Source organism: Hemiscyllium ocellatum, chromosome 11 (genome assembly GCF_020745735.1).
Source record: "Hemiscyllium ocellatum isolate sHemOce1 chromosome 11, sHemOce1.pat.X.cur, whole genome shotgun sequence".
Classification (NCBI taxonomy): Eukaryota; Metazoa; Chordata; class Chondrichthyes; order Orectolobiformes; family Hemiscylliidae; genus Hemiscyllium; species Hemiscyllium ocellatum.
The window spans coordinates 100,824,043-100,840,544 of NC_083411.1; the positions used below are offsets into that span (position 1 = coordinate 100,824,043).

Consider the following 16,502-nt stretch of genomic DNA (forward strand, 5'->3'; position numbering starts at 1 on the left):
TATTAACCTTTCAACTCCTTGCTTAACAAAATGTTATCAATCACTGCCTTAAAAATATTCAAGGACTCTGCCTCCACCACCTTTTCAGGAGCAGCACTCACAAAATATCATTATCTCCGTTTTAAATGAGTGATTCCTGATTTTCAAACATTGTTCTAGATTCCCCCATAAGAGGAAATGTCCTTTCCACATCCACCTTCTCAATCAAGTCACTTCTTACGCTTCAAAATTAACAGATGCAGGCCTAGACTGTCCAGCCTGTCCTCATAATGCAACCACTATTGCAAGTATTAGTCAAGTGAACCTTCTCTGAACTGCCTCCAACTCTTTTGTATCTCCATTAAATAACAGGCACAGTATTAGATGTGATCTCACCAGTATGCTGTGTAACTGAAGCATAACCTCCCCACTTTCCCCTCTGAATAAACTTTCTAATTACTTGATCTAAGTACATACAAACCTTTTGTGATTCATGCATGAGAACTGCACTTCATAGCACTACAATCTTTCAACATTATGGTAATTCTTATTTTTTATTCTTCCAGCCAAAATGAACCATTTCATTTCTCCCACATTATATTCCATTGCCACATCTTTGCCACTCTCTTCACGTGCCTATATATCTATGTAGCCTCTTTAGATTTTCTTCACAACTTACTTTCCCACCGACTTTTGCGTCACCAACAAATCTAGCAATGGTACATTCCATCCCTTCATCTAAGTCATTGTTGTGAACTGTAACTAGTTGAAATCTTGGCACCAATCCTTTTGGCACTTCACTCATTATATCATATCAAATTGAAGAAGACTTATTTATGCTTACTCTTTGCTTGCTGTTAGCCAGCTAATCTTCTATCAATGCCAATATGCTACTCCCTACACCATGTGCTTTTATTTTCCACAATAATCTTTGATGTGACACCTTATCAAATGTCTTCTCGAAATCAAAGGAGGGTGGCACAGTGGCCAAGGGTGGTATGGTGGCTCAGTGATTAGCACTGCTGCCTCACAATGCCAGGGACCTGGGTTCGATTCCAGCCTCAAGCAACTATCTGTGTGGAATTTGCACATTCTCCCCATGTGTACATGGGCTTCCTCCAGGTGCTCTGGTTTCCTACCACAATCCAAAGGTTAGGTGAATTGGCAATGCTAAGTTGCCCATAATGTTCAGGGATGTGTAGATTCGGTGTATTAGACATGGGAAATGTAGAGTAATAAGGTAGGGGAAGGGTCTGGGTGGGATACTCTTTAGAGGATCGGTATGAACTTGTTGGGCCAAATGGCCAGTTTCCACACTGTAGGGATTCTGTGATTCTTCCACTAGAACCTCTTTATCCACAGCATATATTAGTCGATCTGATCAGGCCATCTATACTGCCTGGTGAAGAGTCTTCAAACTCTGATGAAGAATTATCTAGACTTGAAACGTTAGCTTGATCTCTTTCCATGGATGCTGTCTGACCCAATGTGATCTGTAGTATTCGTTGTTTTCAGTACAGATTCCAGTATCTGCAATAATTTATTCCTACATGCTGTTTCAATATCCAACTTTCCTGGACTGATGCTATCCCTACTTATTTTTAATTTACTTATGGGATGTGGGAGAGAGACTATGTTGGGTCCGAATTTTGTTGGTTGGAATGTAGTTCGGAGTCCGGTTGGTTGGAATGTAGTTCGGAGTCCGGTTAGTTGTGGGATGTGGGCCAGCACTTGTTGGCTAGTTGCTCTCAAAAAGTGGAAATGAGCTGCTTTCTTCCATCGCAGTAGTATCATAGAATCCCTACAGTGTGGAAGCAGGCCCTTCGGCCCAACATGTCCACACTGACCCTCTGAAGTGCAACCCACCCAGTCACCCAAAGCTGGAATCGAACCCAGGTCCCTAGCTCTGTGAGGCAGCACCGTACATTCCTCTCCAACCCTGAGCAGATGTTCCAAACCCTGGCTTCCGGCAGGCAACGTAGACATCTAGACTCATGTTTTTTCCTGCAGAAAATTATATCAATCTTCCTCAGTGTACAGTTTCCTGCTGCAACTCCTCAGTTTTGAATAACTTCTTATACTGCTGTGACCAGTTAGCTGACAGCCCACCCTCCACGAGGAGGTTGAGCAGTTCATCATCTTCACCAACACATTCCACCCTGACCTTAAGTTTACCTGGACCATCTCTGACACCTCCCTCCTCTTCCTGGACCTCTCCATCTCCATTAATGATGACCGACTTGACGCTGACATTTTGTACAAACCCACCAATTCCCACAGCTACCTGGATTACACCTCTTCCCACCCTACCTCCTGCAAAGATGCCATCCTGTATTTCCAATTCCTCCGCCTCCACCGTATCTGCTCCCAGGAGGACCAGTTCCACCACAGAACACACTAGATGGTCTCCTTCTTTAAAGACCGCAATTTCCCTTCCCATGTGGTTGAAGATACCCTCCAACGCATCTCATCCACATCCCATACCTCCGCCCTCAAACCCCACCCCAACCGTAACAAGGACAGAATCCCCCAGTCCTCACCTTCCACCCTACCAACCTCCGCATAAACCACCTCATCTGCCGACATTTCTGCCATCTCTAAACAGTCCCCACAACCAGAGATATATTTTCCTCCCCACCCCTTTCCGCTTTCTGTAAAGACTGTTCCCTCCATGGCTACCTGGTCAGGACCATGCCCACCAACAACCCACCCTCCCCTCCTGGCACCTTCCCCTGCCACTGCAGGAATTGCAAAACCTGGGCACACACCTCCCTCCTCAAGTCCATCCAAGGCCCCAAAGGAGCCTTCGACATCCAACAAAGTTTCACCTGCACCTCTACCAATGTCATTTATTGTATCTGTTGCTCCCAATGCGGTCTCCTCTACATTGGGGAGACTGGACACCTTCTCGCAGAGCACTTTAGGAAACATCTCCGAGACACCCGCACCAATCAACCTCACATTTCAACTCCCCCTCCCACTCTGCCGATGACATGCAGGCCCTGGGCCTCCTCCATTGCTGCTCCCTCACCACCGGATGCCTGAAGGAAGAATGCTTCATCTTCCGCCTCAGAACACTTCAACCCCAGGGCATCAATGTGGACTTCACCAATTTCCTCATTTCCCCTCCCCCCACCTTACCCCAGTTCCAAACTTCCAACTTAGCACCATCCTCATGATCTATCCTACCTGCCAATCTCCCTTCCCACCTATCTGCTGCACCCTCCTGTCTGACCTATCACTTTCATCCCCACCACCATCCACCTATTGTACTCTTGGTTACCTTCCTCCTCAGTCCCACCCCCCTCCCATTTATCTCTCCACCCTGGAGGCTCCTGCCTTCATTCCTGATAAAGGGATTTTGCCCAAAGTGTCGATATTCCTGCTCATAGGATGCTGCCTGACCTGCTGTGCTTTTCCAGCACCACTCTAATGTAGGTTCTGATTTCCGGTATCTGCAGTCCTCACTTTTGCCTCGCTGACAGACCAGCTGAGTTTCTCTAAAACTATTTCCAAATCTCTAACATTCACAGCATGTTGCTTTTACATCATTATTTTTGTCAATTTCATATTCAGTTATATTTCTATGCATTGTATTAACCGTACTATAAGTGGTTATATAATTGGAACCTGAGCAATACAATGGACCTTAGTCACTTACCGCATACCTAAATAACCAGCTCCTTCTCCTGTAGCAAAGTCTCAGTTCCTGAAGCAAAGAATGTTCAGAGAAAGCGAAAACAATAGTACACCTCTTTCTGTTCCTCCCCTGAACTCCCCTAATCCTTATTGCCAGCTCTTTACTGTGAGTAGTACTCAAGTACTAGTCACACTAAGTTGATTAGTTTTATTTGCTCCTAAGAGAAAAAGTCTATCTTTAGCTGGTTCTTAATTAAGCTGCACTTTCACTGGAAACCTTATTAAAACCATGCTTTCGGCTGACAACTGCAGACTTTAAACTGTAGATTTCAATTTAATGCTAACTATGAAAACCCAAACTACATTAGATTTGTAGAAAATTTTAAAAATATGATTTCTTACCCAATAGCTGCATGCACTCAATCAGAGCTGTTTCCTATCTCTCTTGCACTTAAACACAAAGGTCATCTAAGTGTGGTTAAGCATTTTATTCAGTAACATGGTTGATTCTGTTGAGGCCTTTACAACCAAGCATATTTCTCCCCTGCTTCATTTTGGGATTATGTTGATCTAAACTTCCTTGTTTCAACTGCATAGAATGCTACACGGAACGTTAATGGGGCTATCTTGTTAGGGAAGCACACAACCAAACCCTGGCTGCAGAATACTAATGCATAACAACATAGTGGTCTCATAATTTGTTAAAAAAAATACCTTGCAACATTAGGCAAAGTTAGAGCCTCAATACATAGTGACACTTGGTGTTTGCAGATGGAGGGTTCATTCACAGCTTGATACAGTTGCACACACAATGATGAGGTTGATGCTGGGCACATTTTGTTCCCAATTATGTATAGATTTGTACATTATGTGCTTAATTTCGACTTGTCTTGTGATGGATGGGTCTGGCAACATTGCAGTAGAATGTTCCAAGCAGTTGGACAATGCCATATTATTAGATTAGATTACTTACAGCGTGGAAACAGGCCCTTCGGCCCAACAAATCCACACCGATCCACCGAAGCACAACCCACTCATACCCCTACATTTACCCCTTACCTAACACTACGGGCAATTTTGCTTGGCCAATTCACCTGACCTGCACATCTTTGGACTGTGGGAGGAAACCGGAGCACCCGGAGGAAACCCACGCAGACACGGGGAGAATGTGCAAACTTCACACAGTCAGTCGCCTGAGGTGGGAATTGAACCTGGGTCTCTGGCGCTGTGAGGCAGCAGTGCAAACCGCTGTGCCACCGTGCTGCCCATCTGTCCCTCATGGAAAAGGTTTTGCAGGAAGAAGAATGGCCAGCATATAATGTCCCCAAATCACTGCAGGAGGAGACAATCATCCTGTCAATGGTTTCAGGAGCAGTCTATCAAAGTCACTTGGTTCAATGGCTTATTACCAGAACTTTCAAACATGATGTAGTTTGACTAGTTGTGAGAAAGGCACTTCCAGTTGAATCCTTCTGCTCAGAGTCTCACCGGCGTTACAAATTGTTCTTAAGATAACTGTGGTGGGAAAGAAACCATTGTTCACTTACTTGTAATGTGGAGGTGCAGGTGTTGGACTGGAGTGGACAAAGTTAAAAATCACACAACACCAGATTGTAGTCCAACAGGTTTATTTGGAAGCACAAGCTTTCGGAGCTCATCTCCTTCATCATGTGGGGCAGATCATAGGACACAATTTATAGTAAACGATCAAAGTTCATACAACTGATGTAATGTATTGAACAAACCTAGATTCTTATCAAGTCTTTAATCACTTACAATGGGGTTGCAGATTTCAATTCATTAATATGTAAATCCCCTGAACTTCTTTTGAGTCACATTCATGAGGTAACTTAAGGTTTTATGTGGTGACCCCACTACATTATACACTCTGACACACACACTCACATACACATGCGTACACACACTCTTACACATGATCACACTCACATACTCATGCAGACCGTCTCTCATAGACACTCTCTCTCAGACACACATGCACATTCTTATTCTCTCTCTCCCTCTCACACACGCACACACACATATGGGGTGAATTTGCATTTGCTGATTTGTATTTGCAGATAACATTCCATTTTGTTCAAAAAGCACATAATCTGTAGGCAGACAGTCCATGTGACATTTTATAAGTTCCTACTTTGGAAATAGAACCAGTCTGACTCAATGTTGGGATACAGACAGACTCTAACCTCACACTTTAATGCATTGTCTGCGCTGAGATGTCTCCTTTTTTTATAAAACTTTAAGTTATCTTGAGAATGTGACTTGAAAGAAGTTCTGAGATTTACATATTAATGAATCGAAACTTGCAACCCCATTCTAAATGATTAAAGACTTAACAGCAATCTAGGTTTGTTCAATATACCTCATCAGTTGTATGACACTTTGAGCTTTTACTATAAATTCTGTGTCCTATGATTCTGCCCCATTAGCTAACTGATGAAGGAACAGCACTGTGAAAGCTTGTACTCCCAAATAAACCTGTTGGACTATAACCTGGTGTTGTGTGATTGTTAACTTTGTCCACTTACTTGTGGAATGAGCCATGCAAAGAAGATCTGAGGAGAGATGCAGTGTTTTTTTTCTGTCAAAGTTCATCCAGAAAATCCCATTCAATAGAATTTTATGCTCTACATGTCATTCCCAGGGATGCACAATGAAATAAACATCAACTGTGGCTTGAAGGCCAACAACTTAATAGAGGATGTTCTTTGATATGTTCAATGTGCCCTGGTCTTCCAGTGCGAAGAATTGCCCTTGACTGAGTATTGCAGATTGGCACATTCCAAGATCGATTGCTGTAAGCTGAGGGATGTACTAAAACCTGGAGCAGCTGCTGCATGTGTGGACTGGAGAAACGTTGTTGTCAGTCATTGTGCATTAGGACACACTTCAAAATGGAATTAGACAGATGGAAAGAAGTTGAATTCTATTGTACTAACTGTAATTTTCACAATGAAAGATTCTGCACTTGGGTTGTATGCCTGATATGGAATATAAATTAAATTTAAATAAAAATAATATCATGATGATGTTAAATCACCTAAGTGTGTAACATACTGTATAGGGACAAATTTAATTTTATTGCAAATTCTGAAAGTTTCAAATCAAAATATTTTGAAATATGCTCTTAATGTGTATTTTTTGAAAAAAAAACTAAAATCTAGATTGACAAGATTACATTTTGTTTTTTTTTCTAGTTTTGATGGAGTTCCATTTCTAATGCATGACTCTACATTTGAAAGAACAACAGACATAGCAGATGTTTTTCCTAAAAGGACCAGAAATGATGTTGCAAGTTTTACATGGACAGAGATTCAGAAGCTCAATGCAGGGAAGTGGTTTCTACAGGTAAAAATTTGATGGCTTTTCATGTTTATTTTAATCTTTAGGATCAAAGCATTGTCCTTACTAAGTTCTGTGGAAATGTATGACACATGTGGTACATAGAAAGTAATCATCTTCCAAAATGCAGACAATAGAATTAATAAATTTAAGGACTATATGCAGCTTCAGGTTTTGACATTATCCTGGCATCTTTAGGCCCTTAAGATTGAAAACCGTTAAGAAATATAGGTATAAAGTTTCATCTCTCAATTAGACTTATTATTTTCATTAAGATCTCAGAGCAGCTTCAGTTAAATTCCCCTATATAGGTTCCCTAACTTAGCACTAGGTGGCAATCTATGCCAAAAAGATTACTCATTGGCTGTTAAATCACTGTAAATAGAAATGCCATATTGGAAGGTGTGTTGTTCTGAAATTGAAGCTAAAAGCACAATAGGAAAAGTTGCAGTACATTCTGTCTATTTATATATAGCCATGCTATGTCTGAGAATATTGAATGGAAAGGTGTTGAGGGAATTTTACTTCTCATCTAACCTGCGCCGTAAGCGCTCAATATAGACACTCAATCTAATGATCACGTATGAAAATGTGTTGCTGGTTAAAGCACAGCAGGTTAGGCAGCATCTCAGGAATAGGGAATTCGACATTTCGAGCATAAGCCCTTCATCAGGACGTCGAATTCCCTATTCCTGAGATGCTGCCTAACCTGCTGTGCTTTAACCAGCAACACATTTTCAGCTGTGATCTCCAGCATCTGCAGACCTCATTTTTTACTTACTAATGATCACGTAAGTCAATATAAAAAGTATAAATGCAAATGATGGGTGTTTTCATTGTCTTTGGAAGTTAAAATTATGACTGTAATTTTTTTGTTAAAAATCTGAAAGCTTCTGTAATATCTTGTTTCTCAGCCAACAGAATATGTTGATTTGTCTATAGTGTAAAGGTAAAATAAGATGTTAAAATATTTTTGTGTGCTCCTGACTTTGTGTATCTCCTTTCCTAACTCCACTCCCTGATAGAAAGATCCCTACTACACAGTGAGGTTGCTATCAGAAGAATCACAGAAAAATGCTTCCGAACAACGGGTTTGTTCACTGGCTCAGCTGCTGGCTCTTGCTGCCAGAAGTAAAAAATATGTGATATTTGACCTGCGACCTCCAAAGAATATGTCTCATCCATATTACAATGCTCCTCACAAAATTGTTGTGGAAACCATTCTGAATTCCTCAATTGATCACAATCTGGTAAGAAAATCAAACCTCCTGCTCAAAGATGACAGATAGAAATTGTAGCATCTCTATATTTGCAGAGCATAATGTCTCTATGTTATTTCTGAAAAAACATGAACTAAATGGGATTTTATTTCAATTCATTCTCCAATATTGGTTTTAAGGTATTTAAGTTTGCAAAGAATTAACTCCCAGAAGTAGAATGGCGCATTCAGTGTATTAACCCAAATGTAAATTTCACAACATTTTGAAAGTTAATTAAGAAACAATGTAGAATCAAGGAAAGCCTTACAGAGCAGTTCATACCTTGGTAAAACAAACAGATCAGATATCACAGTGAGAGGAGGTGGTTGTAGCTATGGAAATAGATCGAAATGTGAAAAAACTTTTCGAAAGGTATTTGGAGGACTTTTATCAATTTAAGGGTGGTATTGGAGGCAAACTATTGTTGAATGAGTTCAATAAAGGAGGGATAAAAGGGTCAGGAGTATTTCATAGAAAGACAGCATTTTGGACAAGCATTGATTTTGATGGGCCATTTCTGAGACCATCCAAGAAGGTTGTATCTGCATTTCAAAGTTGCTAAAGTTTATAAAAGCTTATCAGAGCTTGTAAAAAACGTGGAAGCCCATGCACACCCTCCGATAGATCCATCTGGAATCATCTCGTTTCACCTTCTGCCTCGAGTCTTCTGATTAAGATGACAGAAGTATCTCAGTCACAGTGTGTGGCCTTCCATCAGGAGAATCCTTGTTTCCTCAGCAACTTGGGCCATGTTCTTCCAAGTTAATGCATTGTTAGTTAGTTAGGGGATTTAGGCACTAATGATCATAGAACTCCCCAGGGAATGATTGCAGTGAATGGGTGAAATTCAAGATAAAAGAGTCAGAACTGTGTGGAGTTTGCACGTTCTCCCCGTGTCTGCGTGGGTTTCCTCCGGGTGCTCCGGTTTCCTCCCACAGTCCAAAGATGTGCGGGTCAGGTGAATTGGCCATGCTAAATTGCCCGTAGTGTTAGGTAAGGGGTAATGTAGGGGTATGGGTGGGTTTCGCTTCGGCGGGTCGGTGTGGACTTGTTGGGCCGAAGGGCCTGTTTCCACACTGTAAGTCTAATCTAAGTCTAATCTAATCTAAAAATTTCATAGACCATAGAAGCAGATAGATGCTGCAGGAGTGTATGTTTTTACAAGGTAGTTACAAAAATTAAAAGGCATTTAGATAAATACAAGAATAGGAAAGGCTTGGAGGGAAATGGGCCAAACACATGTAAGTGGGACTAGTTTAGGTTTGATACATGGCCAGTATGGACTGGTTGGAATGAAGGGTCTGTTTCCTTGCCGTATGGCTTTAACACTCTATAAGTAAAAATCGCTCAGCATCAACATGTGGAGACACAAGGCCAACAAAACAAGTGTATAGGATGGCAATTCGCAAAATCATAGGCTCAAGGGGAAAATTGAAAACATTAACAGTTTTATGAAGGGGATAAATGAATAGAGCAAGCTCAAAGGTTATTGAAGACACAGGGACAACAACACAAAAGTGAACATGAAGAATATTAGATAATCATTCTGCATCTGAAAGTCACTCATGAAGACTTGAAGGTGAAACCTCACCATTTTGATCCAAAGGCAACTGCTCAGCAACTAGACTAGAATTAGAATATTAAAATATAATTTATTTTCACGTGTATTCCAATATGGATGTACAGAAGTGCAATGAAAATTTTACAATGTCACTATACATGGCACCATCTTAATTACAGAGTATCTAGGTACACACCTTAGATACAAACTAGAGAAACAACAGGAAAAGAAAAAAGATACTTTATTAACAATTATTCATAGCTTAAGTTAGAAAAATAAGAAATAAAATTAAAAAGTTAAGCTATTGCGTGCTGTTCTGGCTTCCTTCCTATCGGAAAGGGTTCAGAAAAGATTTACAAGGATGTTGCCAGGGTCGGAGGATTTGAGCTACAGGGAGAGGCTGAACAGGCTGGGGCTGTTTTCCCTGCAGCGTCGGAGGCTGAGGGGTGACGTTACAGAGGTTTATAAAATCATGAGGGGCGTGGATAGAATAAATCAACAAAGTCTTTTCACTAGGCTGGGGGAATCCAGAACTAGAGGGCATGGGTTTAGGGTGAGAGGGGAAAGATATAAAAGGGACCATACGGGCAACTCTTTCACGCAGAGGGTGGTACGTGTATGAAATGAGCTGCCAGAGGAAGTGGTGGAGGCTGGTACAATTGCAACATTTAAAAGGATTCTGGATGGTTATATGAATAGGAAGGGTTTGGAAGGATATGGGCCGGATGCTAGCAGGTACAACTAGATTGGGTTAGGAAATCTGGTTGGCATGGAAGAGTTGGACTGAAGGGTCTGTTTTCATGTTGTATATCTCTATGACTCTATGACTCATTACAGTCATCCCATAAAGTGTCTACACTGGGAGCTTCCACATTTGGTCTGACCTGCCTCGCAAGCTGCTGACTGTCTGCACTGGTCCCCAACAAACATCCCCACTTCGTGTGAGCCTCCAGCCATTGGTCATCCCCGCTCTGTGTGAACATCCAGCCATTGGTCATCCCTGCTCCGTGTGAGCCTCCAGCCATTGGTCATCCCTGCTCCGTGTGAGCTTCCAGCCATTGGTCATTCCTGCTCCGTGTGAGCCTCCAGCCATTGGTCATCCCTACTCTGTGTGAGTCTCCAGCCATTGGTCATTCCTGATCCATGTGAGCTTCCAGCCATTGGTCATCCCTGCTTCGTGTGAGCCTCCAGCCATTGGTCATCCCTACTCTGTGTGAGTCTCCAGCCATTGGTCATCCCTGATCCATGTGAGCTTCCAGCCATTGGTCATCCCTGCTTCGTGTGAGCCTCCAGCCATTGGTCATCCCCGCTTCGTGTGAACCTCCAGCCATTGGTTATCCCTGCTCCATGTGAGTCTCCAGCCATTGGTCATCCCTGCTCCGTGTAAGCCTCCAGCCATTGGTCATCCCTGCTTCGTGTAAGCCTCCAGCCATTGGTCATCCCTGCTCCATGTGAGCCTCCAGCTATTGGTTATCCCTGCTCCATGTGAGCTTCCAGCCATTGGTCATCCCCGCTTCGTGTGAGCCTCCAGCCTCCTGTCACCACACCTAGCCCCACCCCCACGCCGATCTCCATCACCACGCCTAACCCTGTCCCCACACCGATCTCCGTCCCCGCCCCTGCGCCTAACCCGCCCCCACTCCCAGCTCCAGTCCCACAGCAGGTCCTAGCTCCCAGCCTTGCCGTGTTTTCACCATCCCTCCAGACCTCCCCCTCTCTGAGGATGAAAGATCAGTCCTCAGCAGAGGCCTCACCTTCATTCCCCTACGCCCTCGGATTAATGAGTTCAACACGCGGCGAGAGATTAAACAATTCTTCCACCGCCTTCGCCTCCGTGCCTACTTTTTCGACCAAGACTCTTACCCATCCTTTGACGACCCCTTCTCCCGCCTCCAACACACCCCATCCACCTGGACACCCCGTGCTGGCCTCTTACCCGCCTTTGATCTATTTATAGCCAACTGCCGCCGTGCAGCCCTCCACTCCCTCCGCTCCAACCCCAACCTCACCATCAAACCGGCAGACAAGGGAGGCGCGGTAGTAGTTTGGCGCACCGACCTTTATACCGCTGAGGCCAAATGCCAGTTCGCGGACGCCTCCTCCTATTGCCCCCTTGTCCATGACCTCATCTCCCACCACCAAACCATCATCTCCCAGACCATCCATAACCTCATCACCTCAGGGGATCTCCCATCCACCGCCTTCAACCTCATAGTCCCACAACCCCGCACCGCCCATTTCTACCTCCTGCCAAAATCCACAAACCTGACTGCCCCTGCCGACCCATTGTCTCAGCCTGCTCCTGCCCCACCGAACTCATCTCTGCATACCTCGACACGGTCCTGTCCCCCTTAGTCCAAGAACTCCCCACCTACGTTCGGGACATCACCCACGCCCTCCACCTCCTCCATGACTTTCGCTTCCCCAGTCCCCAACGCCTTAGCTTCACGATGGACATCCAGTCCCTGTACACCTCCATCCCCCATCATGAAGTACTCAAAGCCCTCTGCTTCTTCCTTTCCCGCCGCACCAACCAGTACCCTTCCATTGACACCCTCCTTCGACTGACTGAACTGGTCCTCACCCTGAACAACTTCTCTTTCCAATCCTCCCACTTCCTCCAGACCAAAGGAGTTGCCATGGGCATCCGCATGGGCCCCAGCTATGCCTGCCTCTTCGTAGGATATGTGGAACAGTCCATCTACCGCAACTACACTGGCACCACCCCCCACCTTTTCCTCCGCTACATCGACGACTGTATCGGCGCTGCCTCGTGCTCCCACGAGGAGGTTGAACAGTTCATCAACTTTACCAACACCTTCCACCCCGACCTCAAATTCACCTGGACTGTCTCAGACTCCTCCCTCCCCTTCCTAGACCTTTCCATTTCTATCTCGGGTGACCGAATCAACACAGACATCTACTATAAACCGACTGACTCCCACAGCTACCTAGACTACACCTCCTCCCACCCTGCCCCCTGTAAAAACGCCATCCCATATTCCCAATTCCTTCTTCTCTACTGCATCTGCTCCCAGGAGGACCAGTTCCAACACCGCACAGCCCAGATGGCCTTCTTCTTCAAGGACCGCAGATTCCCCCCAGACGTGATCGACGATGCCCTCAACCGCATCTCCTCCACTTCCCGCTCCTCCGCCCTTGAGCCCTGCCCCTCCTACCACCACCAGGACAGAACCCCACTGGTTCTCACCTACCACCCCACCAACCTCCATATACAGCGTATCATCCGCCATCATTTCCGCCACCTCCAAACGGACCCCACCAGCAGGGATATATTTCCCTCCCCTCCCCTATCAGTATTCCGAAAAGACCACTCCCTCCGTGACTCCCTCGTCAGGTCCACACACCCCACCAACCCAACCTCCACTCCCGGCACCTTCCCCTGCAACCGCAAGAAATGCAAAACTTGCGCCCACACCTCCTCCCTTACTTCTCTCCAAGGCCACAAGGGATCCTTCCATATCCGCCACAACTTCACCTGCACCTCCACACACATCATCTATTGCATCCACTGCACTAGATGTGGCTTCCTCTATATTGGGGGGACAGGCCGCCTACTTGTGAAACGTTTCAGAGAACACCTCTGGGACACCCGGACCAACCAACCCAACCACCCCGTGGCTCAACACTTTAACTCCCCCTCCCACTCCACCAAGGACATGCAGGTCCTTGGACTCCTCCATCGCCAAACCATAACAACACGACGGTTGGAGGAAGAGCGCCTCATCTTCCACCTGGGAACCCTCCAACCACAAGGTATGAACTCAGATTTCTCCAGTTTCCTCATTTCCCCTCCCCCCACCTTGTCTCAGTCGAATCCCTCGAACTCAGCACCGCCCTCCTAACCTGCAATCTTCTTCCCGACCTCTCCGCCCCCACCCGCTCTCCGGACTATCACCCTCACCTTGACCTCCTTCACCTATCACATCTCCATCGCCCCTCCCCCAAGTCCCTCCTCCCTGCCTTTTATCTTAACCTGCTGGACACACTTTCCTCATTCCTGAAGAAGGGCTCATGCCCGAAACGTCGAATTTCCTGTTCCTTGGATGCTGCCTGACCTGCTGCACTTTTCCAGCAACACATTTTCAGCCTCCAGCCATTGGTCATCCCTGCTCCGTGTGAGCCTTCAGCCACTGGTCATCTCCACTCCATGTGAGCTTCCAACTTTAACCAACTCTGTCTACGTATCCTTGTAACTCAGACAAAGTGAGGACTGCAGATGCTGAAGATCAGAGCCTAGAATGTCATGCTCGAAAAGCACAGCAGGTCAGGCAGCATCCAAGGACCAGGAGAATCAACATTTTGGGAAAAAACTCTTCATTCGAAATCTGCATCAATTCCTGGTGAAGATCTTTGCCCGATACATCAATTCTCCTGCTCCTGAGATGCTGCCTGACCTGCTGTGCTTTTCCAGCACCACATATCCATGTAATTGCCCTTGTTTAAGTTTGAAGAACTATTTTCAGACCCAAAGTTTCTCACTGTAACTGAATGTAGAATTACAACACTATATGATCACTCTTCCCTGAAAAATTCTATACCATGAAATTATTAGTTACTCCTGTCTTATTGCCCATGGTAAAATAGGGCAAAGGCAACATGGTTTCATCAAGGGGAGGTCATGCCTAATGAAGGGCTTATGCCTGAAACGTCGATCCTCCTGCTCCTCGGATGCTGCCTGACATGCTGTGCCTTTCCAGACCATACTTTTTGACACTTATTACACATTGTTAAGTATAAAACAGCCTGCAGTCCACTTGTTTCCACAATATACTGATATAAGTCAGAAAGTATCACAAATAAATTCAATGAGTTCCTCCTCAAGATTACCTTTACCAATCTGATTTGTGTAATTGCATGAATATTGAAATCTCCCTCATTTATTGAAGTTGTTTTCTTATTTCTTGACTTATATTCTGTCCGACGGTATGTCTATTGTTAGGGATTATAAACTAATCCCGTCAATTAATTCCTTCCTTTTCTATTTTCCTTCATCCAGCTGATTCTATATCTTGACCTTTAGAACCAAAATAATTTTTTCAATATTCTACTGATCTTATTCTGTAATAGCAAAGTTACTCATTTCATTTACCTTTCTTCCAAAATGTCAAATATCTTTGAACATTCAATTCCCAACACTGATCACCTTGTAATCACATTTCTGCAAAGGATATCATACCATATCGATTTGTTTCTATGTATGATATCAATTCATTCATCCTATCTCAAAGACTTCATGGATTCTAATATAGACCTTTTAATTTTGTCTTTTTATTGTATTTTCCACAATGAACCTCTTTGCTGGTGCAGTGTTGTCATTTACTGTATCCGTTGCTTCTAATGCGGGGTCTCCTCTGCATTGGGGAGACTGGATGCCTCCTCGCCCAGCACATTAGGGAACATCTCTGGGACACCCGCACCAATCAACCCCTCCACCCCATGGGTGAACATTTCAACTTCCCCTCCCACTCTGCCGAGGACATTCAGGTCCTGGGCCTCCTCCACCACTAGTCCATCGCCACCCGACACCTGGAGGAAGAACGCCTCATCTTCTGCCTTGGAACACTTGAACCCCAGGGCATCAATGTGGACTTCACCAGTTTCCTCATTTCTCCTCCCCCCACCTTATCTCAGTTCCAACCTTCCAGCTCAGCACTGTCGTCATGACCTGTCCTACCTGTCAATCTCCCTTCCCATCCATCCAATCCACCCTCCCCTCTGACCTATCACCTCCATCCCCATTTGCATTCACCTATCGTACTCTTCGCTACCTTTTCCCCAGCTTCATCGCAACCCCCCCCTCCCTGCTCCCCCCCCCATTTATCTGTCCACCCTGGAGGCTTCCTGCCTCTATTCCTAATGAAGGGCTTTTGCCCAAAACTTTGAATATCCTGCTCCTCAGATGCTGCCTGACCTGCTGTGCTTTTCCAGCACCACTCTGATCTAAACCCCAGTGTTGTTATTTGTAAACTCTGTCGCTTCCAGTCACTCTCTGATTATCATTACCAATATTACTACACCACAATATTTCCTTGTATTTTCTCATTAGCTTCCTAAACCTCCCTTCAGCAAATCTCTCACAAGCCTTTTAATTCAGAGCTCACTGTAAATCATCTCCCAAAGTCTTTAATTCAGAGCTCACTCTACAGCCCTGGTTATTTGAATCTTGAGGGCACTAGTCAGTACAATTTGAGTGAGCCTATCAAACTGACACAATCTCCTCATCTCCAATTACTGATGCCTGTACCTTATGAATTGAAACCTATTTCAACTACACTAACATTTGAGCCATACACCCACCTCCTCATCTGTTTGTTCCAATGGAAATTTACAAATGGTTTGGGTAATGATCTACAGGTTATAATCCTTGAGGTTCTGTTCTTCAATTTATCTCCTCTTGCCTATTCTTTCCAGTGCTGTTGACTCAAGCACTACACAATGAATCACAATGCCAGTGTACTTTACCCTCACTCTCAAATATCCTTTCAAGACAATTTGAGAGCGTTCACACCCTAGCATGAGGTAGACAACATATCATGTCCAACTCTGGATCAAGTTTAGAAAGAATGTCATCTGCCTCCAGTAGTATTGAATTCCACACAAAAATTATCTTAGACTTGCCCTCTTAATCTTCGGTATTTTAGACAGCTGTATTCTAGCTGACCTTCTGATAATCTTACTGA

General features: G+C 44.5%; 1 protein-coding gene across 1 annotated transcript in view; it reads left to right on the top strand.

Moving 5' to 3' along the window:
• The window catches only part of gdpd2 (glycerophosphodiester phosphodiesterase domain containing 2), a 77,762-nt gene that overhangs the window by 25,478 nt on the left and 35,782 nt on the right, over positions 1-16,502 (top strand). The window contains exons 6-7 of the mRNA XM_060832304.1: positions 6,834-6,984; positions 8,004-8,228. Coding sequence (XP_060688287.1) covers positions 6,834-6,984; positions 8,004-8,228 — 376 coding nt within the window. The remainder of the gene's footprint in view (positions 1-6,833; positions 6,985-8,003; positions 8,229-16,502) is intronic.